Source organism: Podarcis gaigeae, assembly GCF_964106915.1.
Source record: "Podarcis gaigeae genome assembly, chromosome: 1".
NCBI classification, from domain to species: Eukaryota; Metazoa; Chordata; class Lepidosauria; order Squamata; family Lacertidae; genus Podarcis; species Podarcis gaigeae.
In genome coordinates this window covers 69,781,839-69,801,460 of record NC_139678.1, presented here as the reverse complement: position 1 = coordinate 69,801,460, position 19,622 = coordinate 69,781,839, and the positions used below count along the sequence as shown (strand labels likewise).

Sequence of the window (19,622 nt, the reverse complement as noted above, 5' to 3'; positions counted from 1 at the left end):
CCTGGTAACTTCAGACTTCAGAGCTACAAAGTACAGGTCTTTGCAAAAATCACCTGATGTATTTGAAACTAATACCTTTAAAGAGATTAAGTTTTACAGAGAAGAGGGCTTCTATTTTCCCTTATTACTGCTCCAGTTACAGGAAGTGTATGAAGAGAGTATAATAGATTGCATCAGTCAGTATAAAACATTAATCTTACTAAAAAGGAAAGAAAGGAAAAATGAGGCCATCAAACTGCCATCTGTCTCTCCCTGGAGGCAAAAGTTAATTCTGCGGTTATTTTAATAATGAGGAAACATTATGATCTTTCACTTTAAAAAAAAGTGTGTGTGTGTGTGTGTGTGTATTAAGGCTCCTGGTAAGCAGTTGACAGATTCTACACTGTGATCCACAAAGCTGCTGTCAAGTGTGAAGTGAACAATGCGCTGGGAGTAAGGCTCATTAAGATCCTATTAATTCTCTCCCTAAAATAATCATTCCTTTTGGCATTAGCAGGCGGTGGGTGGGGGACCTCATCTCCCCTAGTGATTTCTACAGTACTGGATAATTTGTGGTGTTTCTTTTTTTATTATTAATGGATCAGAATTCTCTAAAAAGCTTTAACATTTCATTCTTTGAACACAACAAATGCTACATTCATCATACACACTGTCACAGTGTGATTGCTGCTGTTGGAAAGCCTTTCGGTTCCAACATTTTAATATATAAAGTTACAAACAAGTCCATTTGTGCCATTACAAATCTTCGCACTCTGCTTGCCCATTCCCTTCATTTTTTTAAAAAATCAATCCCCATGTTTTCCTTAAACTTTGAAAAAACACAATCTCAATTACGTACAGTTCCTGACACATTATAACATTAATTGCAACAGCAGCTGTCCAGTAATGGTGCTCTTAATGTCAAAATGTGTTTTTTAACCATTATCACTTATATCACACAAATTTCAGCCCCCTTTTCCATCGGCCTTACTGCATACCTTTAATAGCAGCCTCATATGCAGACATTTAGCTGGCAAATGCTGTTCCTAGCATGAAGATAAGTGACAGGGAAAGCTTAATCTTCAAGCTTTCTGCATGTCAGGCTGCTATTAAAGGCACAGGAAGAAGGCGAGGGGGGGGGGGGCGGAACAGCAGCTCTACTTACAATAGTAAAAAGATAATGTGCCCAAAATCAGAGTTAAAAATTAAGAGCATATTTTTATACGGCTCCATGCAAACATGCATTATGAACCACAACGAAAGTTGGAGGTGAAAATGCCTACCTTCAATAAAGTCTTGGCTTAGGATTTGTTAAACCTACACAGATTCTTTGCGGTTGTGGAGAAATTACTGAGAGCAAAGGACTGGAAAGTAACGAAGGCTGCTGTTAAGTGGAGCAATCCCCCTGGCAGCTCATTATGCTGCAAGGTTAAACAAATGCACTAATTCAAATCCAGTTGGCTCAAATTTAACTCGGAGTACACCAATAGCCTACACATATATTCTTTGTGCTTGGCTCTTAAGTAGAGTGCCCCTGACCAAAAGTCCCTCCAGTTTGGGGTGGGGGAGCACCTCTGTTTTCTGTTTTAAAAAATGCATCACAAGAAAATGGAGCCGGCTTTACGGTGCAAGCAGCAGAAACAGCCAGCTGAACAAGCAGCATCATGTATTATTTATCTTCCTTTTCAGGTCACAAAAATAAGCTTTGCTAATCTAAAACACACTGTGAAATACTGCAAAATCCACAACATGGCAATATCTGTATTAGGCCAGTCAAAATGGGTGAGATGGGTAGGATGGGTAGGAAAGATGGCTGGGTGTTAAAAGCCAGGTAAATATTCCAGCTTTACCTGGAGCTGATGAGGATTAAACTGTGAACCCTCAGCATGCTCTACCACTAAGCCACCACCCTTTCCTATACAATGTACTGATTACCACCAGAATGGCTTAAGCTCAACAAATCCAGTCCTCCAGAATCCCCAAGATGATCAGGGTCCAAAGGATCAGATCCTAAACACTTAAATTGGGCTATTCCCTGCACCTGCACAGTAACTTTAGGGCAGCACCAGCTTAATGCCAGTGCCTTGAACATTTAGGTGGCACGGCCTTTGCAAAGTTCAGGCCAGCTGCCAGTACAAACACAAAACCAGGAATATAAAAGTTCGTTACTAGGCATAAAGTTGTGGAGTTGGATACCGTAACCTTGATTCTGAAACATTGATTCTGCAGGGGTAATCTCTTGGACACAGACTGAGAGAGGGCATCTGGATTAAAGATGGAGTCTGAACACTAGTTCCCTCCCCAGTCAGTATATGGTCCTGACTACAATAGGGCACAGAGTCAATGGTATTCAGTGGAATTCCTATGTCAGTACCAGCAGGCTGCTTTTGTTGACATCAATAAGTAGAAAATGTTGTCACCTGACGCTGATGTAGCAGTCAGTCATATTTAGCAGTACAGGGAGTTTAAGCTTAGATCATAAATTACCATGACAATCAATCAATGTAGAAATTTAGACACCCACGGTTATGCCATGAAAAAAAAAGCCTAATGGTTGGAATGTCATAAATATCACCTCTTGTTTTACCAATTTGTGGATTTCTGGAACCTGGAGATAGATATAAGAATTCCAACATTAAAGACCCAGAAAGGAGAGGAGGTCTGTGTGGGATTTTCAGCGGCTAATGTGCAGGAAATGACGATGATTATGATAGTGTCCCACACAATTATAACTTTACAGTGTATTAATATCTCATCTTAATTTCCTCTCTATTCTCCTAGTCCTGAGGTGAAATATCATAATTCTGCACTATAAACTAAAAACGAAAAACAAACACAAAAATGAGATGCAGAGCATATATTTGATGCTCAAGTCTAAGGTTCAATCTTGGCATCCCCAGTTTTAGGATCTGAGCTGTTTGGGAGTGGGGCAACTCTCTCCCAGAGAATTTATGATATTCATAATATAATCTAGCGTACGTGTAGTATGAGGATCATTGCTCTGAATGAGTGTAGAGCAACTCCTTTTAAAAAAATGACAATCTTCAATTGAAATGTATGTGCATTTATTCAAATGTGGCTAGTTAACACAAGTTTCCAGAAAGACTTAATTAGGAATGCAGAACTGATTGGGAGGGGGAGTACAGAACAGCATTTTTTTTAAAATTAACTTCTTAACTAACTTTTCTTTAACTAACTTCTGTTTCACTCTCTCCATGCTCATCAAATGACTGGGAAGGGGCCATTTCTATCTTCAGCCTGCTGGGCTAGACCAAGAGGTTTAAACTTCTCCATGCTATGTGTCTATTTTATATATCCGTCCCCCATTTTTTGACGCTGTCCAAATTGATGGGTTCTTGGAGGGGGGCAGAAAAAAATGGAGAATGTAGATCAGGCCACAGGGCTGGGAGTTAGCCACACCTGCTATATATTTTGCATGCGGTCGACAGTTTTGACTCCAGAGTAGTGCTTTAGTTGTAGGAATATTGCATTTAATGTGCACTCAAAGAAGTACAACATTCTGTACTTGACACACCATAAATTTGAAGCACATCCCCACCATCACCCCTGCAAAAGAGAGAGAAAGATATTGGGAACAGTAGTTCCAAGGGGTACAGTTCCCAGCAGCCTTAACAAACTACCATTCTTAGGAGGAGTGCTTTGAACGCTGGGTGTGAGCACAATTAGATGTGATGCTTCTCCCATAGAGTGCATATGTTGCTATAAAGTTTATTTGCAGAGTATTACTGGCAACTTTTATGTGGCATTTGTGCAACATCACTCCCCCTCTGCCTGTGCACCCCTTTGCTACCTGACCCTGAACCAGATGACACAGCTGTTGGTGATGGTTTTAAAAGGGGGCCAAAAAGCAGCATGACTATAGCCCCATCTACTGGATGAGGATGGGTTAGATTAGCGTTCTCAAGAAAAGTACAATAACTGTTATGTCATCATGCATTAAGCAAATGTATTTGTGGCAAGTCTTCAGTTAACTGTCTGAAACAGCATTGAGTCTACATCAGGATGTCGGAGTCTACAGTAGCCCCACTTATCACATGCTTTATTGGTCTGTCAGAGCTTTCCTAATATGAATTCTATTTGTAAAAGTTTTCAAAAATATTAGATAAATATACAAGAGACACACAACACAAGAAAGGAGAAAAACACAGAAGCAACTTGAAATTAAAGCACCTTTACAGTACAAGGATGTGGGTGTGGGTGTGGAAATGACTGTAAAATTCACAGACAATCAATGAACTCTAAGAAAAGAGGATGTTTGTCAAGCTAAGTTGGCAAACTGAAAAATGAGGTGCAAGCAGCCAAAACATCAGAGAGGAGAGGGATGTAAATGTTTTTGCATTTGGTAACAGTAAGATGGCACATACATCATAAGAACAACAATCTTCTTTTTCTAGACTCTATCTCTGCCTGCAGCATCTGTTGACAAAGTTTACACATAATCATCACTTCTCAGATAGTTCTGTTGTTTCAGCTGTTGCAGAGAAAACCACAATTGTGTTGTTAAGAAGTATAGTTACAAGGTCATAATTTACTTGAGGATGGATAAACTCCTGAAAGAATTCTGCAATTAATTAGTAGAAGAGTTGAGCAACCACAAAATGTGTTTAAAGGTCCTAGTTTGGAACTTTGCTGCAGTTATGCACTTTCTGTTAAGATCTTTAAACTGAGTTTTCTTTATATTTATGCTACAAAAATGAGGCACAGGTGCCTTGCCAATCTAAAGTTCTGGGCAGATCCTTTACAAACCTCCAACTACAAAAGCATCTCCTTCAGAAGAAGGGTCAGAAGGAACAGGTAGATGGTAAGAGCTAAGGAGGAGAGCACTGTGACATTTAAATAGGATTCTAATGATGCTAGTGAGGTTCCAGGATTCTGCTTGAATTATGGTTGTCTGAGAAAGTAGCATATTTGCAGAGTGGCATATTGGAATAGTGGTGCCATTAGGGCCCCACTCAGCAGAAGGAACAGGAAGACCCGCAAATGCAGCAAGTGAAGTAATGCATATTATCATTTAAAATGATCCCACCCCCATAAGATAATTAAGTCTAGGGTCCAAATGATTTAACTGCACCACTGTACAGAAAGCTATGATGAATCAACTTTCTTTTAATGTTCCTTGGAGTTTTCTTCAACATGTTAAGTCTGTCATCCAATGTATCTTTGTTGTTTTCCAGGAAGAGAAGTCCATAAGGCTGTTTGAACTGATTAAATCAGAATGATACAGAAAAAGACGATCAGGCAAAAATGTGATTCCGTCTTCAACGGATCCAGTGAACAGAGCATTCTTAAAGGAAGAGATGCCTAAGTATGAACCAAGGCCGATCCCTGTGATCATTCCAAATCAAGGCATCCTGTGTATAGTTTCTGGTAGCATGTTGTTGTACAGTATTTGTGTCCACTGATGATGCAACCATATAGGAGAACTGAAGCAAAAAAATAAAGTCCAGGGCTGGAACTGTCAAATTTTTTTTAACCATAGGTCTATTAAATGTGAAATTGCTTCAGTCGCTTAAGACTTGGTGGTGACAGATAAAGTGCAATTGTTTGGGGAGGGAGGATTCTAGACATTCATTCATTCACACAACTGCTGTCCTGGTGAGCCATAAGAAGTCAGAATACCATTTTTGCATGCATTTGTAAAGCTGATTAGAAAGTGGTTGGTAGTAGAATGTATAATAGGTAGACAGAAGGATGACAGAAAGATCCCAAGGTGATGCCATGGCTTTGTGGGCTGCACAAAATAATTGTATAGGTCAAGTTTATATTTATCATATCAGACTTCTGACAGTTGGCTTTTTATCCAGATGCTTTTTCAAATGTGTCAAGCTCACACTGGTTACGAGATGTAATTTGAGCTGCTGAGATGTTATCAGAGATAATCACCGCTTTATGCTGTGTTTAGTTACACCTGGATCATTTTCTTCATCCACAGAGCACAGGCCAAGGGTTCCATTGTCAGGATATATAGCAACAGACGCAGCAGACAGCCAGATCTAGTTCTCTTTTGAGATGAGTATGATAGAAGTCCAGGTTGTCTACAGACATAGCCCCTAAGGATGTTAATAATGCCTGAATGTCCCTGGAGGAATTAGGACTGGAATTCATCTCGAGAAGGAAATACTTGAGGCATAGCCATTTGATACAATCAAAAGCTTTCTTAGTGTCGGGGGATAAGATGTTCAAAATGTGTCTTGCCTTGTATGCAACATCAAGCCCATGTAACACTTTGTCCACCAGGTGTCATCATGGGATGAATTCCATTTGATCAGAGTGGATGTACTGGGTGATAATGTTGTCCATTCTGTCAGTTAAGACAGCTGTAAAGTTCTTCGAGTCCTGATTGATTAAGGATATTGAGCAGTAAGAGGCAGTTACAGCCGAGTCCTTTCCCTGTTTCAATCATCCATCTTTTCTTCCACCCACAAACAATATCTTACTACTCTAAAGTAGTCACAGAAGTTTCAAAGGCCTTGCTATCAGAATTTTATGCAAATATGTGTAATTTGTATACAACCTTCTTATTCTACTGATTGTCTAGTTTCTATGACAAAAGACTGTAGCCTGGATCCAAGGGACCATACAGAGGAACCATACACATCATAAGCCTCCTCACGTGATCCCTTCTGGCTATAGCCCCTATACCACCTTGCAAGCTGCTCCAAAAACTCTGAAGAACTTTGGGACTGTCTGCAATCTAGTATAAAAAATCCTGGGTTTTTTGGCTTTGGCTAAGCAAGGATTTCCAAATTCTTAAATAGAAGGTACTTGTACTAAAATTATTCAAATACAGTGGATGATCGGGTTGCAAATGTGATCTGTGCGGGAGGCACGTTTGCAACCCACAGCGTTTGCAACCCACAGCACCGTGTCTGCGCACACACGGGTCGTGATTCAGCGCTTCTGAACATGCGCAAAGTGCGGTTCAGCACTTCTGCACATGCATGAGCACTGAAACCCAGAAGTAACCCGTTCCGGTATTTCCAGGCTCGCCAAGGTGCGCAACCCGAAAACGCACAACCTGAAGTGTCTGTAACCTGAGGTATGACTGTATCAGCCATCATAGCTAAAATTAATCCCCTTGTAAATTGGTGGTTCAGAGTTGGGAACAGGGAATGCCCAGTTATCTTTATCCTTCATTTCAGTTTCTAGGCAGATGATTGGCCAATATCAGATACGGAATGCTAGCCTATACAATTCCTATGTTCTTAAATGCGGCCTAAGCAAACAGGCCTTATCTACGGTAGACAACAAACAATTAGAACTCATATAAATGGCATGTGGATTATGCAAATGGCATTGCATCTTATGACTCAAATTACAGACCATTTAATCAAAATACCCGTACATAAGTTCCTGGAAATTGTGGAGAAACAACTAAACAGTTATGTACAAGCAAAATGGTAATGTAAAATGAAAGTTAAATTACCCTCAAAGATACAACCGGTATTTTACTTTGAACCAAAAGGAAATTTGGTCTTTCCCCCGTTATAATTACAACCCCCACATCACTTCTTCAATCAGCACTTGCCTAATTTTGGCACCAAGCCATGACAGTGCTGTGACACTATAGCAAGACAAGGGTCTTGAGGTCAAAGTAGATGGGGCTGTTTATTTGTGTTTATTTGTATCCTGCTCTTTTCCCATAGGATTCAGGGTTGTGTATATGGGAGGCTGAAGAGTGTTCCATTCACGAACTAGCCAGGCCAAAGCACTATTATTCCACTAAACAACTCCACTGAAGTTACTGGCCAGTTAAAATATTTACTAGCTGCATGCCTTTTCACATCTATCTAGTCATTTATGTCCTAAAAAGAATAATTGTCAACTTTTGTAAAAATAACCTTGTCTTATCATTTTGGAAGCATTTCTTACTGACCAGAAGTGACCAGATCAAGTGGCTGTTGGGCAAAAGGTCCTCAGAGGAGGTGGTCAAAAGCTACCAACTTAAGCAAGCACATTTTCAGTATTTAATATTGCCTATGTGATGAAGCATGCTTCCAGTCTGTAATACATGAAGCTACAGTCAAGACATCACACTGGGTAGTAGCTACAATATGTACTGAGTTTATTTCTCTCTCTCTGTTCTCAGAAAACAAAAGCCTTTTGGGTATAAAGAAATGTTCCTTTTTAAATTTAGAAAATCTAAATATGCATAGAGAAGATCATAAGTATGTCTATTTTACCTGTATGGTTATTGGCACCACCACCTGAGATTGAAGGATGAGGGGTTAACTTGCACCTAAGTTGCTCTCCACAGCAGGTTTGTTTACCTGCTGAAGAGGAACCTCAGAGGTACCTGCCCTAACAAGCCATGTGCCTGGGCCTTAGAAAGCTGGCTTACACCAGGTCCATCTAGAGTAGACTAGTATTATGTACACTGACTGGCAGCAGCTTTCCAAAGTCTCAGGCAGAGGTCTTTCTTATCACCTACAGCTCATCCTCTTAACTGGATAACCTACAAACACAACCTGTAACTGCCTGCATGCAAATCATGTGCTCTACCACTGAGCTATTCCTAATGTTGGGGATAGGAACCTTTCTTCTGCTAAGGGCCACATTACCTCTGGGTTGGGAGGAGGGCTGGGCCAGATAAATTTTTATTAGTTTTCCAATATTTACCCAATAATAGCCAAATTATAACAATATCAATTAATTTACCTGTGAGGTAATTTGTCAGAGGCTAGATGATAGCAGTATGCAAGGCGAGAGTGAAAAGTGAGAGGGGTGCTACCTCTATCACTCTTTTTCTCTCTCTCTTTGCCACTCATTTTCTACCTGTTCTTCCCCTCTGTGGCACCTGAATGAACTTAGGTAAGCCACCGGTTGTTCACCTTTGCAATATGTGCAGCCTTACATGATCCTGCACAAGTGTTAACTGACAAAGCCCTAAATAACTCATGTCCAAAGCACCATCTGATCTCTTATGAAGTACTTCTGGTGGTTCCCAATGCCCTGGAGCCTTCACTAGGAATTGAGCCCTTAGCTTGGCAGGCCCTGTGCTGTGTAGAGGTTTGGGAGAAACTGTCCCTATCTTCTTTTAGAGGTCTGAAAACTATACTATTTAGAAAGGTCTTCACAATATGAATTTCTCTTTTTAGCCAACCAGTATCTACTGATGTTTCACTGAAGTTTTCTATTGTGTTTTATAGATATTTATAGACTGATATTATTGTGTTGTATATGTTCTGGGCCTCCTTTATATATTTTACGAAAGTGTGGATTGTAAATGTTCAAACAAATACCGTAAACTGCCACCTTTGGGCTCCAACTACCTATGAGCATTTGACAGGCTGCCCCAGCATTAAGACAGCATTAAGAGGAGGCCGATGCAAGGAACAAGACTGTGGATGAACTGAGTGAATTCCCCCTATTCCCTCCATCATGCAATTATTGCTGCTTGTTTTTGAACACCTTAATAGGGTGTTCAAATAATTGTGAACACTGGGATTTCCCTCCATCCTTGTGTAGAAAAGAAATGTCAGGAACAAAGCAGCCCTAAAAATATGTCTTTTGCAGCATTGCCTGGAGATCAACAAATCAGAATTCATGAAAAACTCCCATCGAAATTTCCACTCAAGGCTTTATGTGATTTTTCAATCAGTTTGTAGTGCAAACGTACAATGTAAAAAGGTAAAGGTAAAGGTACCCCTGCCCGTACGGGCCAGTCTTGACAGACTCTGGGGTTGTGCGCCCATCTCACTCAAGAGGCCAGGGGCCAGCACTGTCTGGAGACACTTCCGGGTCACGTGGCCAGCGTGACATCGCTGCTCTGGCGAGCCAGAGCCACACACGGAAACGCCGTTTACCTTCCCGCTGGTAAGCGGTCCCTATTTATCTACTTGCACCCGGAGGTGCTTTCGAACTACTAGGTTGGCAGGCGCTGGGACCGAGCAGCGGGAGCACACCCCGCCACAGGGATTCGAACCGCCGACCTTTCGATTGGCAAGTCCTAGGCGCTGAGGCTTTAACCCACAGCGCCACCTGCGTCCAAACGTACAATGTACATTGTCCCAAAATGTGAAAAAGGAACATTTGCATTACAAATGCCTTTCTTCTATTCTTTTCTATATTATCAACTATGAAACAGGTATAGAAATAACATGAGAGCCTCAAGGGCAATTTAAGCACTTGTATGGACACATTCACTGTGTTCCAAGGATATGGGTTTCTACAGAGAACAATCTCCCCTACAAAGATGAAATTTCACTCTTGACCTTCATTCTTGTCAAAGTGCTGAAAGAGAGAAGTAGTCTTCAAAGAAGCCATATAGAGCTACCGAAACATTTTCTCTTATGTTTAAAAAAAGAAAAGAAGAAGCTCTGTGTACCTTTCTGACTGGATTCAACAAAGTACTCTCTGGGGAGTGAATACTGACAATAGCATCTTCCAGTGGCTGTGACATGGGTGGAATCATGTTTCTATCAAGAGGAAGTGCTGGTTTTTGACCTTCTGAATCAGTGGAATCTTCACCAACCTGTGATAAGGGAATAATCAGCACAGATTCATTAATAGCAACAAGATCAGTTAGGAAATGGGTCGTAATATGAAAAATCCTTTTGATGGAACACCCTTATTTTAATTGTACATACAGGGATCATTTCCAGATGATCTGTAGACTGAGCCACCCTCCTAATTTGTTTGCAGGGAGATTACCGGTAGTTGATGTTGCCCATTAGTTAACATTCAATCGGATTTGTTTGCAGTGAAATTAGACGACACTGTGTCAAAGCAAGAGTTCTCACACTCCCCAGGGCATTTCCTCATCACTTTCTTTACTGCAAAAAGTCCAATCTTTTGCAGAAGAGCTCCAAATCAACTTTAATTGGGCAACCAGAATTTGCCAGTGTGTTATCGAATCCCACCTAAAAATAGTGAAGCCTGGAAGGGCCTACTGAGTTCACAGGTGTCAGCCCATTTATTAACAATTACTGGCTTTAAATCTGTGCTAACCTATCTGCATTGGAGCCTATTTGGTACCAAGTTTTGGTTAGGGCATTTAAACAGCTAAAGACCAAAAAAAGAAAATGACAGACCTAGCAAACTCACCTGCTGGGCTTCATCCTGGCTTTGCTGCTGAACTGCTGTCGGCTGCCTCACAATGTAGTTTATTTGCCCCACAATTGTTTGCTGAACATGCTGAGGCTGCTTGGCCTGATTCACTTGCAGGCTCGGTTGCTGAGCCTGGAGGAGAAGCTCCAGATCTTTCTTCATTTCCTCCAGTTCAAACTGGTGGTGCATAATGTCCAAACTCTGCTGTAGCACTTGTTCGTGAGCCTTCTCATTCTGACCTGTCGTAGATGACTGCTGTGGTGACAGTGGCGGCGGCGGCGGCAAGGGTGGCTGTTCCTGCTGCTGCTGCTGCTGCTGCTGCTGTTGCTGTTGCAAGTGATTCAGCTTTAGCTTCTGGAGAGGACCAAGCTGAACTTGCACTGTCGGACTGTGCAGAGCAGATTGTGCAGGCAGCTGCTGGGAATGTCCAGCCTGGCCTTGTTGACCATCATGCAGGGGAAGGGGATAAATGGGATGTGCTGCCTGTTGCAACGGCTGCTCTTGGGAATGCTTTCCCATCCTGGCAGATAAGCTATCGTGCTCCTGGTGAGATTTCTGCTCGGCACAAGGCTGCAGTGTTTTCACGGGTCGAGAGGTGCACCTCTGTTCTCTTTCGTGCTGCTGCTGGCTATACTGCAGAGGGAAATGCTGCTGGTGGTGCTGCATCTCAGGAGGCTGTCGGAAGGAATGAGCATGGCTCATGGTTTGATGAGGAAGCTGTCCTTTATTCATGTGTGGGATGTTAAGGCAATGGGTGCAGCACACAGGGGTAGGGCAATGAACAGGAGGCTGAAACTGGTGGGACTGGTTGTTGAGAGAGTCATGCTGTGGTGCTGGCGAATGGTGTCCGTGATGATGATACAAGGAGGGCTGCATTCCTTGCATACTTCCATAGGATGGCACTTCTGAGTGATGGATTGGTCCCCCCTCCATTGACAAGTGGCCTGCAGAAAGCAAGGAAGAAATAAAAACGGGAAGGATGCACCAGCAAAAGGGAGAAAAACACCCACCCACCCACCAGGAGGGGGTCAACATGTGCTAGAAACAGGCTATCAAATCTTCCTTCAGGGGAAACCTTCTTCAGAAATACTTCCACAGAATCGCACCTTTTGCATTATCTCCTAGTGTCTGAGTATCAAATGGAGGAATATAGTGAATTGTTGTTGTTTTAAGCCCTGTTAAAAGTAGAGGACTGGTGAGATAATAGCCAGCCCAAAGGGGGATGTATGACTTTTTCCCAAATTGTCATTTGTAGCACTTCCATAAAGACACTGTAAGCCAGGGGTCAGCAAACTTTTTCAGCAGGGGGCCGGCTCCCTCAGACCTTGTGGGGGGCCGGACTATATTTTGAAAAAAAATGAACAAATTCCTATGCCACACAAATAATCCAGAGATGCATTTTAAATAAAAGCACACAATCTACTCATGTAAGAACACACTGATTCCTGGATCATCCACAGGCCAGATTTAGAAGACGAATGGGCCAGATCCGGCCCCCAGGCCTTAGTTTGCCTACCCATGCTGTAAGCAATCTTTTAATTTCAGAAGGGCTTGTGAGATTATTTCAACAGTAGCTATTTCAGCGTGTAGGTGGGTGTATACTACATGGCTGCCTTTTGGTCCCCCCCCCCCCAAAAAAAATGTTTCTCCAGATATGGAAAGGACTACATCAACATTATCCCCCTACTTTCAATCAGGTCTTTGATTCTGGCATGGTTATTTATGTATGGATATGCATGTGTGTGAGCGTGTTTTCATTCTTATGCCACCAAAGCAAAATAGTGGCGCCTATGTCACTCGCATAGGGGTATAACTCACAACTTGGCCTTTTTCCGCACGCACCCTTTTGACTCACCTTGTAGCAGCTTTTGGGTGACATATTAAGTGTGACTTACAAAAAATTGTCACAGTGGTAGCAGTGGAAAAATTAACATCAATACTGATAATACACACACACACACACACATTTTCATCTAATGAACTCAAAGGAAACCAAAATTGTATACTTTTTTTACCTAAATTGGACAGTTGTTTAGTCCAGAAAGATGGGTCCCATGTGAATCTGACCTTCCAAGGAGGACCTGCATCAGTATTACAGTTTGTTTCTAGTAAACGCTGGATCTGAAACACAATCTGGTAACAAATAAAAAAATTACTGTTAAAGTTAATGATGATCAATGCTTTACCAATCACAGCTGATTATGACTTATAACTTTAAATGACCCTACATTTCCATTTTCCATTATTGCTTACTTGCCCATTCAGTTATCCTTTTATTTCATTTCGCTTTTCGATTTGCTTACATTTTCAAGGCAAGAATCTCCTAGCTAAAGTGAACTAATGAGAGAAAAGGAATTCATGTTGAAATCAGGAACTCCTATGCCAGTTGTCCATCACTGCAGGAGAAATGATTTTGCATGCAGACAACAGCAGGAATGTAATGTCTGCTATGCAAACTTCAGTGGAGAGTAAAGTTACTCAGATTGCTATGGAGACCAGCAAATAGCCTGAAATAGTGAACAAGAAGTATGCTTCTGCAAAACTGGCACTTTTGCAAGTGCCACATAATGTATGTTCCACATTTGTGAGGAGTCATTCCTTTAGTAAGGCAGCACCTTTGTTGTGGCAGACATGTGATTTAGTTAATGATTTTTCTTTTAAAGTCATTGATTTTTATCCTTGTTTTTAAAGATGGTGGTGATTCTATATACACTTGTTTTTAACTGGTGTATGACTTTTTCCGTGTTTTTATTTATAATTCTATCTGTACACCACTTGGGAAATTTCTTTTGATCTAGTGGTTTATTAATTCTCTAAATAAAATAAATAATTGATAAGTTGCTGATGTATGAAACAAGGCTGAGATAACAATCCACAATACTTTACTGTGTAAGCAAATCCTTACTGTCTCACAATCTTTCTCCCATAATTACAAACGATATATGTGCTTTCCCCAATAAAGTACTGCACATAGAGAGCAACCTAAAGCCATATACAGAAACTCCACTGTGAGCATAGGATCTCTCTTTCACACTAGCCTCATCTGGAATATTATTGATTCAGCAAAATGGAATCCTATGCATATTTACTCAGAAGTAAGTCTGCGTTCATAAGACAGCCAGGTCTGCACTACACAGGGCTAGTTTAGGGGGTCTAATTATTTGTTATGGGCATTTACTCTTTACAGTACACATGTGTACCTTTTGTATTTTCATTATTTGCTTTAGCTCCTACCATATTAATGCAGATTTTTAGTTCATGTTGCCTTACATTGTCTTGGTTGCCTCTTCGGAAGACAGGTAATTAATACATACTTAAATACTTAAATGCATCATTATTGTGCTGTATCTTCAGTTCACACCAGTTCCATATCCTGTCCCACTCTAGATGAAAGTAACGGGAAGCTACTGTAAATCATGAATGAGGTAGGCGTTATGTGAATGACTGTGTTAGCATGGGGGGAAAGGCACTGGATCTTGTTCCATTTCCTATGCTTCTGGGTCAGCACCAAAGTCCCATGCTGATCACAAGAAAACATCCTATGCACTGTATATGCACTATATATGCTTCCAGATGACTGGTTGTGTGGGTGATTGGCACCATGTTTTAGCATGAAAAGCAGTCTCAATCTATATAAGGACTAGGGATGGGCAAATCAATAAACTTCCAGGCCATGCCACTTTTGCATTTGTTTGCCCATAATTTAACTGTTCCATTTCCACTTTAATCTGTGTATTTCCACTCAAAACAGAAGTTTCTAAACATATTAGGCCATATTCAACTAATGCACTGCCCTAGCAGAAGCCACCACAAAAATTCCCACTAATGCAGAATTAACTTTTTAATGGAGTCGCTTGCCAACCTCCTTTTTGCTTCAGCTTCTGGAAGACCTAGAAGTACTCTTAAAAGTCTAGAGCCACCAGGACAGTAGAAGAGTTCGTGAATTTTTCCCATTAGCTTATTTGGGGACTTGGTTTTCTCCCTTCCCTCCTTTTTTGCATTTTGGGATTGCAGTGAGCATTTAGACTTACCAGCTCCTTACTGAAGAGGAATGGAACACTGTTTTTACTGCACACTGCCCAGCTGAGAAAGTTCTGCACGTGTTCAAATTGCCTGTTTAACACCATGATGCCCTGAAGCTGTTGTTCCAGTTTCTGCTTCCTTTCACTGGTGATTCTCTGTCAAGAGTCAGAAACAAAAGAAACTACTCATCATAGGCATTGGACCTGTGATGATGCCTCTTGCTTGCTTGGATGAAAGATGGAGAAATGTTTGTCGGTGTCAGAAACATCTAAGAAAAGTCAGAAAACTTTTGCTTTTGCTTGGGTGGAATATAGCCTACTGTAGAAAGATAAGACTCAATTTGTTGCTCCGCTCAATGTTGCCATTAGTCCTTCCCACTTTTGCCTCTGACCTCACTCACCACTGGCATGTGACCTCCAGAAGATTGCCCATGAGAGAATGCAGCTCTCAGGCTGAAAAACTTTCCCCACTCCTGATATAGGCAGTCCCACTGGTACTGTAGGCACCATGGACATCTAGCTGTGCTGTTTCCAAATCTCTTGCCCAGCTGCCCTTCTCCCAAAGCACCCTATTCATTACCAGACATCCCCACATCAGCTGAGGAAGGACTCCCCCTTTCAGTTTTTCTCACCCCGTGCATTTCTTGACCTTTGAGTTCGCCACATAAATAAATTGTTTTTATGTCTGCATGTAATGATCTGCCTTAGCTATGTTAGAACCACCCTACTTACCTCTAGCTGTTCAAGTAGAACATTCGTTCTCTTATTTATTTCACTGATCAGGAGCATCTTGGCCATTTTGATCTGGTTTTCCACTTTCCTTTGCAGGTGCTTTACTTCAAACAATCTGTAGAAAAGAAGCCACTGACAACTTCACTGTGTGTACCCATATATGAGAAGGTTTGTGAATGCATTATCAATTGCACCAGGAAGCCAACTAGTGTATATGGCTTGCATCTTTCAAAGCACTTGGTACTATGATCTGGCTAATATCTTGATTCTAAGCTTGCATGCACTTCTGCTAACTTAAAATACATGCTTCATGGATTCAAACGTAGGACTTTTCAAAAGAGTTTTGCTGAATCAGGGTGACAAGTCAACACTGCCTAATTTTAGCAAATTTGCCAGGTTTCTTGAGAAAGCAATGATTATATTTGTCTAGTTCACTATTAATAGATTATAGCAAAACCTTTATATATGTATACTAAGTTGTCAGACTGAAGTTCTCAGCATTTTATCATTGAGGGTAATTGGTGTGGCTATTCTTGTATCATTGGAGACAGAAAGAAACCCTTTTAACTGCTGTAATATTGGCAACTCCTTATTGGGCATACTTATTATTGCATTCTTTATATCTCACCAAGCATTACTTGAACTTAGATTTGAATTGAGTTTTCCGGCATCTAACCCTGAATAACCTAGCTATTATTCTGTTGTTGTTGTTGTTGTTGTTGTTGTTGTTGTTGTTGTTGTTGTTTAGTTGTTTAGTCATGTCCGACTCTTCGTGACCCCATGGACCAGAGCACGCCAGGCAGTCCTGTCTTCCACTGCCTCCCGCAGTTTGGTCAAACTCATGTTCGTAGCTTTGAAAACACTGTCCAACCATCTTGCCCTCTGTTGTCCCCTTCAACTTGTGCCCTCAATCTTTCTAAGCTACTAATTATTCTAAGCTACTAATTAAGGATAGCAATCCACTGAACAGAACATAGTTCTGAACAAACTTGCACAAGACTGGGCTGTAAATTTAGCAAAATGCCAAAGGATGTTTGCCCTCCCATCTAACACAGCTAGGCAAACTGGCCACCTCTTCCACATGTTACTGAATACCTAGAACAAGATAGCATGGTAGTCAGATCTCCTCTCTTTGAAGTGTTTACCTCCAGCAAAAGCACACACCCCATACTTTTCTGCCCAAGAGGGTCAGAGAATTCTGCATACTTTCCCCTTCATCACTCCAGATATGGAATCAAAGAAAAGTGGGGGTGGGGTGGGGGAAGCAAGTAGGCAAGCCACACCCCTTTCCTTCAGATGATGTGCCCCAGTTATGTCCCTACTTAGGCCACCTTCAAAAACATCACTGACTGCCTTATTGTGAGAACATCAGGTCTGAGGCCAAATGCAGCCATCCAGGCCAGGTCTCTCTTTCTGTTCCTTGTAAAGTGTTTGTATCCTGTCCCCAGCCACACCCTCTCTGTTCTTCCTTGCCTAGAATGTGCCCTTGAAAGTTACCTGTCTTCAATCTGTTTGGCTGAGACTTGCACCCCATTTTTCTTCTCTTCCACTTTAGCCGTCACATTTTCCAGGATGGCTCTCTGGTTTTGTAAAGCTTCGTGGAGATGCCTGAACCTAGGAAAAGAAGGGAAGCCTTTTGTGTGGTTTTTTATTCTTCTGCTAATAAATTCATAAATTAACAGTGAGCAGTCTTCAGTTCAAATCCAGCACAAGAAGGTTTTGCGCCTCTGGCATGTGGCCCCTGACAGATTGCCCATATGGAAATGTGATCCTCAGGCCAAAACATGTTCCCCATCCCTGCACCAGACCATATGGGCAGGTTCATACATCACTTGTACTGTCTAGATTTGACTACTCAACACATAAATGACACACCACTAAATATGCAAACTGCCTCCACTGAACAACAAAGTGCCTGAAAGGAGGAGACACCTTTGTCTTTGGTGTTTGACCCATGATGGCACCTTCACATATGGAAGTCACACATGATGCAGTCAGGAAGTGTTAAATATTTATGTTTGAAGATAGGGCAGATCTACAGCATACATTTAAAGCACATTCAATACACATCCAAAATACATGGACTCCCCCAAAGAACCCTGGGAACTGAAGTTTTCCCCACACAGAGCTACTATTCTCAGCACCTACACTTCCCTGGATTATTTAGGGCAAGTTATGCACTTTAAACAGGTATGGGATGTGTTTTAAATGTATGGTGTGGATCTGCCCAAGGTCCAGTCAACCAAAAACTTTCCAGAAGACCCCAGCAGCTTTTCTACTGTCTTGGCATCATTATTCATGTACCACCCAGTCAAGGCCTGGACTACCAGATTATGTGTGCAAATCAGGGTACATATTTGACAGCTGCCTTCTCCTAAAACCGTTTCCTGAACAACATTAGTTTTTTATTATTCATATATATTCCACAACTATCAAAAATCACAATATCATTTGTAACTGCTACACAGACTGCTTCACCTTCCCTTCATAATCACAAATGTCTACTAATTGCACACATGAGGATTTCATAAGTGTGTGCTGAAGAATTGAGGAAACCACAATAATTTTCATATGTGAAGTCGAACCCAGCTTTGCTCCAAATAACCTCCAAAGATTAATCTAAAACCTGCACTGGCCTATACTTTCCGTTCTTCCTCCAAATTCTTTCCCACTTTCATAGTATTCAAATGGGACTCAAAATGTGCTCACAGCCCAATCCTGTCCAAACTAATTTGGAAGTTACCTCCATTGAGTACTATGAGACTTTTTCCCAAGAAAGGTTTCAATTCTGAACTGGGTCTTACCTCTAGGTAAGACAGGATGGCGTGGTAAGTGCATCATGTGAAAAGAGTGGAAGTTTACATTGCATAGTGGGATGTGTGATCTTCTGTACAGCTGAAGAAACATTGTGATAGAAAAATAAAGTGGGGCAACCTTATCCTTTCAATCACTAGGCTCTTCCTTGTAGCACTAGACTAAGAACAAAGGACAATAAATATTTAGTACCTGTGTTCCTTGTGCTCCGTTAGAAGGCAGCAGCGGCAAGTGAGGGCGTCGCAGGTCTCACAAAACAGTTTGAGTGTCTCTTGACTGTGCATTGGGCAGAACAAGGGAAATTCACTTGTTTCCCCATCAGCTCCTGGAAAGCAGGATTAATACAAAATTACTCCAGAGGTATACAAAAATGCCATGGCATTTGCCTTAAGTTCTTGCCCTACTGTCATTCTACTGCTCTCCCCCTATTCTCTTGTAATTTTATTGAGTTTGGAATAGAGCATGTAATCTGAGCACTCTTATGCAAAATAAACAAATTTGCATTTATAGTTTATTTTCCTAATCTATTTTAAGCACGACACCAGAGTTTCTTTGGCGCACAATGTCAACAGCAAAGCAGAAAGAAGATCACCTATCCTGAGTATAATTTGCTTAATTCAACCACTAACCGATTCTGTTCTCAAAGCTCTGTATGAAATGCTTCAGGTTCTACTATACATATTTATCCATCCTCAGGCTACAATGCACATACGTTGAGTTCCGAAGTTTTCCCAGATCAGTAGGTGTATGTGATCTTCCTTTCCCCCAAGAAGCATGCCTAATAAATATTGATATGCACATGCATCAGATCCCTTAGTCCCTGTGAGATTGTTCTGATTCAATCACTTACTACTAGCTTCAAAGAAAGGAAAACTACCAGGCACTAATGGGAGTTGAGTATAAATACGGTCTTTTTCTTTTTCTTTTTGGTTACTGGCATGCCTGCCTCCTAGGACAGTTAAGGGGAAAGTCATTTACATTCTTAAGGCAAGTTTCCAGCCAAGT

The 19,622-nt window shown here is 41.3% G+C and overlaps 1 protein-coding gene across 4 annotated transcripts in view; it reads right to left on the bottom strand.

Moving 5' to 3' along the window:
- TRIM66 (tripartite motif containing 66) overlaps positions 1-19,622 on the bottom strand; it is a 62,471-nt gene that overhangs the window by 18,351 nt on the left and 24,498 nt on the right. For all 4 annotated transcript variants that reach the window (XM_083755769.1, XM_083755770.1, XM_083755771.1 and 1 more), the window contains 7 exons: positions 18,810-18,942; positions 17,301-17,417; positions 15,804-15,918; positions 15,081-15,227; positions 13,065-13,182; positions 11,047-11,993; positions 10,328-10,474 (listed from right to left, as the gene is read on the bottom strand). In XM_083755769.1, the coding sequence (XP_083611895.1) occupies positions 10,328-10,474; positions 11,047-11,993; positions 13,065-13,182; positions 15,081-15,227; positions 15,804-15,918; positions 17,301-17,417; positions 18,810-18,942 (1,724 nt within the window). The remainder of the gene's footprint in view (positions 1-10,327; positions 10,475-11,046; positions 11,994-13,064; positions 13,183-15,080; positions 15,228-15,803; positions 15,919-17,300; positions 17,418-18,809; positions 18,943-19,622) is intronic.